The sequence below is a fragment of the Gallinula chloropus genome (assembly GCF_964237585.1).
Source record: "Gallinula chloropus genome assembly, chromosome: 7".
In the NCBI taxonomy this organism is placed as follows: domain Eukaryota; kingdom Metazoa; phylum Chordata; class Aves; order Gruiformes; family Rallidae; genus Gallinula; species Gallinula chloropus.
This window is the reverse complement of record NC_140092.1, coordinates 29,942,730-29,949,690: the sequence shown is the minus strand read 5'-3', so window position 1 is coordinate 29,949,690 and position 6,961 is coordinate 29,942,730. Positions and strand designations below refer to the sequence as shown.

Below are 6,961 nucleotides of genomic sequence, written 5' to 3'. Positions count from 1 at the left end.
AGAGCAGAATAGAGAAGAGCCCTCTCCCTTGACCTGGCTTTCTGGTCTGCAGGCACATGCTGACAGGTCATGTTGACCTCCTTGTCCACCAACACCGCTGAGTCCTTTTCCTCATGGCTGCTCTCGATCCATTCTCCACCCAGCCTGTAGTTGTGTTTGAGATTGTCCTGACCCACGTGCAGGCCCTTTCCCTTGTTGAACTTCCATGTGGCTCACCCTTGCCCACCTCTCAACCCTGTCAAGATCCCTCTGGATGACATCCCTTCCCTCCAGTGTGGTGGCTGCACCACACAGCTTGGTGTCGTCAGAAAGCTTCCTGAGGGAATTTCTGGGGAACAAGTAGCAAACCTTACCAGTTTCAGTGGCTTTGCTAAAAATCATCTTATTGTATTGTTATTTTGAAACTAGAGAAGAGACACATAAGTTAATACCTCAAGTTTGTCTGATTTCCATACAGAAAGAGCCTACCTGCTAGCAAGTCTATGGACTCTGGAATTCTGCCTGACTACAGTTACAAAATGGATTATCCAGAGATGGGGGAATGTGTGATCGTAAACAATAAGAATTTCCACAGACAGACTGGTACCACTTTCAAATATCTAAGTTTTTTTTTCCTTAACTTGGGTAATTTAGTGGCAAAACTCAATGTGCAGACCAATTCTGATCACAGTTTACAGTTAGGTGGCTTGAATGGCTGCGATTCAGTTCAGTGTGTTCTTCCAAATAGTAATGAGGAGAGAGTTTGGTAGGTAGTATGAGTCCAGCCTACTTTTCAGTTGTGATTTCTGTTTTGTAAATGAAATCCTTTTTTATGTCTTTATATAGTTAGGGAGATATAAAAATGAGGAGTAAGTAATTCTGGAGTATAGGTACAGAGGGAGGGAGGGGATGTGCGTGTGTAGCAGTGCAATGTTTTCTCTGTTAAGAGTGGATCTGGGATAATGGGATAATATTCCTGTCCAATACAGGCTTAAGTGAGAAAGGAATTCAGCTCAGTCAGACCATGCCATCTATGTCATCTAAAATAATAATACAGATCTCTCTTATTTGTAGGGATGTTACCCCGTATGGGTACGGATGCGGATGCTGCGAGTGTCAGAGAAGTTTTTATGAAGTTGGGGTATAAAATAAAGATCAACAATGATCTTTCATGTGGGGACATTTTTAAACTACTGAAAAATGGTGAGTAATAATGTGTTCAGTGTGTGTGTGTTAAATCAGCCACTGTATCCAAATACATCTCTAGCCCTCACATCGCTTCTTCTGTGGTTCTTTTAGTTGGTATTTACCACCTACTGGTGGCTTATTGCAGAGGATGACATTATGTCATAGTTTCTGTATTTATTCATCTTCACTGTCTCTCCATCTTTTGTGCCACGATTGTTGTCTCTCTATCCTTTCTCATCTTCTAAAAAAGGCTGGAGAAAAGGCTGAAACTTAAATGCAGACTGATTTATCTTCTGACCCAGGGATGACTGAAACGCTGTGAGTTGGAAAGAAACCTGCTGAATTGGGTAGTGGGGTTCTGTGCTGATGCTTAGTGGTGTGGCTCAAGAGGTGCTCTGGTCCTAGGCACCTGAACTGCGGGTGTGTGGACTGAGTTTCTCTTTTAGAGGACTGTTTAGACTTGTGAAAAACACCCTACTACCAAGTGAGAGCTTTCTACTACTCTTTGTGTTAGTCGTGGTTTTTTTTGAGGTTGGCTACGTCTAGAACCAGTAAATTAAATGGTGCCTGGGGGTATCTGTATTCCTGGAACACAGACTGTTCCAGTTAACTGTTGGAAGGATCTTCTGAATGACTGTGGCTCATGCTTACCGGTGTGTTTGCAGACTGGTTCAGGTCACAGTTCAACAGTAAAAGTGTTGCAGGGTTTATTCCCAACAGCCAGGTAGCCTGTAGCAATTTTGGGGGCTTTTTGTGTGTGTCTGGTTTTGGTTTGGGTTTTGTTTCTTTTTTTAATGTGTTTGCTGATGCAGATGTAAGTACTGTAGTGCCAGTCAAAGTTTATGCAAGAGAATGCTCCCAGGCATGGTTAATTTATTGGTATAGTTGTAACCTGTGTGTTCATAGCAGTAGAAAGTGGAAAGGTCTCTGTCTTAACCTGTGGTTGAGGCATTCAGATACACAGTATAAAGTACAGACTGCAGCCTAACTAGAGATTCCCCAAAAACAACCTTTCCTCACTCCTCTAGATGCAGTGCTTGTCTGTGGGTTGTAGCAATACCTGAGTGTGCATCGCTTGAGAAAAGTTTAAATAGTTTAGTGTTTGCAGAATAGAAATCAGTGTTTGGCAAGCTTTAAACAGAAGAATTCAGCCTTTGGGACTGTTACACTCTTCATCTACAAACTCTTGCATCTTCTTGAGTTTCCCACTCAGAATTCTTTTTGGATCCTTTCTTTTAAACCGTGTTTGTGTCTTTTCATACATGATGCCAGGCAACAGAAGACACTGGAGGGTATCTGTTCTATGCTCTTTTCATACTCGAGGTGGAAACACAAATAAAAATCTACAAGCACTTTATATGAAGACTAAGTGACTTTACACAACGTTCAGAAGCTTGAAAAATCTTCTGGAACTTTGCTGTAGGGCAAGAGTCAGCGGGCGAGGGGTAGTACTAGGATCTAGGTCCCTGCTGCTTTCAGTCAGTTCCCCTGTAATCCAAGTAGTTGAAGCATCTTTGATTGGAGAAGCGGGATCCCCTTCCTTTCCCAACACTCAGAACTTCCCATGAGTCCGATCCCAGAACACTTGACTGTTGACCATTCCTGCAGGAGCGAGGTGTACCGTTCAGGCTTTGAGGCATTGTGGGAATATCCTCATGCTGTTCCAGGCCAAGTTCCAGGCCATGTCTTAGAATAGGTAGGGTTGGCCTTTTAACTTGGGGTTTCCTTTGTCCAACCTTCTGAAGTAAAGTTCACTTCTATTCAGAAGCGAAAACTGGTTGGAAATTCCTAACAACAGGAATTAGTTCCTAAAGCCTCCTGTCACGTAGGAGGCATCGACTGTTCAAAGCCTGTGTGGAGTGCAAGAAGTTAAGCTGATAATTCTGTTTTTTTTCTTCCAAGTTTCTGAAGAAGATCACAGCAAGCGAAGCAGTTTCGTTTGCGTGCTGCTGAGCCATGGTGATGAAGGATTCATCTACGGTACAGACGGCCCTCTTGAGCTGAAGGCTCTCACAAGCCTTTTCAGAGGCGACCGGTGCAGAAGTCTAGCAGGAAAACCCAAGCTCTTTTTCATTCAGGTGATGTACAGCCAGGACAGTGAGCATCAAGTCAGCTGGATACTTTAAAAAAAAAAAAAAGTTTCCCATTAATTATTGGTGAAAAAAAGTTAATTATTCCTAAAATTGATTTAAATGGAATTATTTTCACAGTAAGATTCTATTAAGGCCAGAAGTGTCACAGTCTGATGGATGATGCGCTCAGTCCCATGCTCTGACTTGGCTGGGCCTGTGTGGAGCCAGGAGTTGGACTCAATGGTCCTTATGGGTCCCTTCCAATTCCAGAGATTCTGTGATTCTGTGACTTGTAAACTAAGATTACTTAATCCATAGAATTACAGTAATGCAAAATCTTTCTGAACACTAGTGAATACTATAGTGAGGTTCTGAGAGGACGTTTGAATTAGTATCTTAAACTGTACAGCTGATTTAAGTAAATGCTACTTAAATTTCTTCTGAATCCAATGGAAATGTGACACAGAAATTCTTGTTATTTTTGAAATTTTTAAAATCAGGATATTTTTGTCTTTAAAATGGATAAAAAAATCCACATTCATGATTGCTGCCTTTATTTCTTTATTTTTAATTTTATTTTTCATTCTTCTTTCCACCAAATAGGCTTGTAGAGGAACAGAATTAGATTCTGGTATTGAGGCAGACAGTGGATCAGATGAACCAATGTGTCAGAAAATACCTGTAGAAGCAGACTTCCTGTATGCTTATTCTACAGCTCCAGGTGAGAGATGCATCAGCTTCTATTGGTATTGTAAATGGCAAGTTGCAGTCACACCCCATCAGCAGGCAACTTCTTGATTTGGTCTCTTCCATGCAAATACAGTATTTTTTTTTCCACAGTCATTTTTTCGTCCCTGATTTGAGTTTTTGAGGTAATTGCTATTCTCAGTTCCTACAAACCCACCTCCCCCAAGTAATACATATATCTCACTTGCAAACCCTCAAATGTTCATCTGCTATAAATTCAGGTAATCTGAGTTGTGCAAATAATTTCCAGCAGGAAGTAAAAGGTGGTATTGGTTCTGAGAGAACAGAACAGTTGGATCTCTGTAGGTGTATATGCAGAAGTGGGTGATAGGCAAAAAATATGCTGGTGTTTATCAACTGGGTTTCTGATGCATCACTACACAGAATTAGCAGTGGCAGAGCCCTTAGTGTGGCCCTTTACATTATCAGTTACCAGAAGTGGGATCTGCTCATTGATTCATGCATGTACTCCTGCAGATAGTGACACCAAAAGCCATTTTGCATCTGTGCTCCATCGATCTGTCACCTCTCCTTCCTGTTCACATACTCTATATAAAGAAGTAGCAAGAGATTAGTGGCCAAGACTGTTGCAGAAGTCAACAGTTTTCCTGCCTTTTGATTTTCTACATGCTTAAAGTTTTCTTAAGAAAAGATGAGAGGATTAGAAAAGTCTTTTTGAGTTGGAATTCGGGGAGATTATTTTGTTGGTTGGTGGTTTTCAGGGTTTAGTTGTTACTTGAAATGATGCCTTGTTCCCTTAATTGCTATCCTGTCCTGTATCAGGGGCTGCTGCATCTGGTCAGTTTGACACCTCTCTCTCCCACAGGTTATTACTCCTGGAGGAATTCAGCTGAAGGCTCATGGTTCATTCAGTCACTGTGTAAAATGCTGAAGGAACATGGAAGGAAACTTGAACTCATGCAGATCCTGACTCGTGTAAATCGCAGGGTGGCAGAGTACGAGTCCTGCTCGACTCGCCGGGATTTTAATGCCAAGAAGCAAATTCCATGCATTGTCTCTATGCTCACCAAAGAATTTTACTTTCCTTGCTAAAAGGATTTCACCCTGTAATTTTTCAGTTCATGTTTTTACCTGTAATTTATATGCAATGCTAGTATGGAAAATACCACTTTTAAATCTGAGTTAGTGTTCACTACACTGTATGGCATAATGAACTGTCTCAAAGTTAGATATGTGCATTATTAGAAATAAAACATAGTATAGCTATGCTAGAAATGCAAAGGTGAGTAGCTGAAGTGCAGGCATATTTCACAGTAGTGAAAGGAAAATTAGGAAGAGGAAACTGAAGAAAGATTGGATCACTTACCAGATTTATTTGGTGCTACATATCACTTTGCTGAAGGGGCAGAGAAAAGAAACTGTTCCTGTAAATAGTTTTGCTTTGTGTCTTTGCTGATGGGAAGAATATTGAGAATGTGACATGTTTACTAGTGATGGTAATATGATAGTAGTGTCATCGTACATTTCTTCTTAACTCAAGTTCTCAAAGTTTAGGTTCTAAACTAACCTAAGCTGGTTTTATAACTTAGGGCATAAAGTATGGAGAAAACAGCCATTTGGGGTTTTGTGTACAATTAGGAAGCATATTTAGAAAACAGTCACTTTTTCCTAATAATTTTATAACTTTTTTTATAACTCTGGAGTATCAGGTAAAGCCATTATATCAACACAGTAGCTGTTTCTAAGTCATTTTTGTATTCTGACCTTGGAGCTGGCTAATAAAGGGACCATACTTCCAGAATTTCTTTCCCCTAAGGGGGAACCTGCTGGGGCATATTTTGGGCTATCAGAGTTGGTGCAAAAGGAAGTCTACATTCCAAATAGTCTGCTCTCCTCCTGGTCATAAATAAGAGGGGGTTTGCTTTGGGCTCTGTGCATACCACATTTAATCTGTGTGGAAACCTAGATTTGTGGTACTGGAGAGATGTCACTTCTTAAATCTAATAGCAGTCTCAGTTAATGATCGGACTCTAGCTAAAATGTGTTAAATAGTCAGTTGGCATCTTTTGACTCTGAATATTATGGAATAGGCTTTAACAGAATTGTTAAGCTGTGTTGGTTGATGTTTGAGGTCGTGGAAGTCTCTGAGATCAGGGGAAGGCAGGATGGTAAATGACTACAGGGTGCTTGCAAATCAAGACATAAAACCTCAACAAACGTGAGACATTAAGGGCTGTTTTTCCAACTTAAATTAAATACTGTTTCCTAAATTGTATCATGCTTGGCTGTGTGTATTATTTCTTTAGGATCTGATATTTTAAGTTTCATTATGTCCCTTTTTCTCAGGATACTATTTCCCTTCCCCACCTGCCTTACTGCCTGAAGCTGAGGAGCAGCTGCTTGAGAGTATTGTATACAGTATAGAATCATAGATGTGTTAGGTTGGAAGGGACCTTTAGAGGCCATCTAGTCCTACCCCCTGCAGTGAGCAGGGACACCTTCACTAGATCAGGTTTATCAGCCCCATTAAGCCTGACTTCGAATATCTCCAGGGATGGGGCCTCCACCTCCTCTCTGGGCAACCTGTGCCAGTGATCCACCACCTCATAGTGAAGAACTTTTCCCTAATACCCAATCTAAATCTCTCTTTTTCAAGTTTAAAACCATCACCCCTCGTCCTAGTGCTCCATGCCCTTGGGAACAGTCCTTCCCCAGCTTTCCTACAGGCACCTTTCAGGTACTGGAAGGCCACTCCTCTTGGAGTCTTCTCCGAGTACTTGGGGTTTGCATGGGATTTATTACAGGATTTGTTTAGGGAAGGAACCAAAGTTAGGGGAAAGGATGGATTTGGGTGATTTGCAGAGAAACAATGGCTGAACATAGAGGTGTTGGGATAAAAAGGGCTGAATGGGAAATGTGGGAGGCACCCCAGAGAAGATGCAGATCTGGGTGCCAGCAGCTGGGCTGGGACCATGGCCTGAAAAACCTGCGTGCCGGTGACCAAGGAGACCCGA

At 41.5% G+C, this 6,961-nt stretch overlaps 1 protein-coding gene across 1 annotated transcript; it reads left to right on the top strand.

The window, feature by feature from the left end:
* Nucleotides 1–464: 464 nt before the first annotated feature.
* CASP3 (caspase 3) lies at nt 465–6,222 on the top strand. The gene is made up of 5 exons (XM_084266848.1): nt 465–582; nt 1,054–1,182; nt 3,070–3,245; nt 3,843–3,960; nt 4,813–6,222. The coding sequence occupies exons 1-5, from the start codon at nt 483–485 to the stop codon at nt 5,037–5,039; spliced, it is 750 nt and encodes a 249-aa protein (XP_084122974.1). The 5' UTR covers nt 465–482; the 3' UTR covers nt 5,040–6,222.
* The last annotated feature ends 739 nt before the right edge of the window (nt 6,223–6,961 follow it).

Bases quoted from the DNA above. Each gene is read 5' to 3' on its own strand.
- CASP3 (XM_084266848.1), top strand. From the start codon at position 483: ATGGACTCTGGAATTCTGCCTGACTACAGTTACAAAATGGATTATCCA. The intron at 583-1,053 runs GTACCACTTTCA...TCTTATTTGTAG, and splicing joins GAATTTCCACAGACAGACTG to GGATGTTACCCCGTATGGGT. The intron at 3,246-3,842 runs GTGATGTACAGC...TCCACCAAATAG, and splicing joins CCAAGCTCTTTTTCATTCAG to GCTTGTAGAGGAACAGAATT.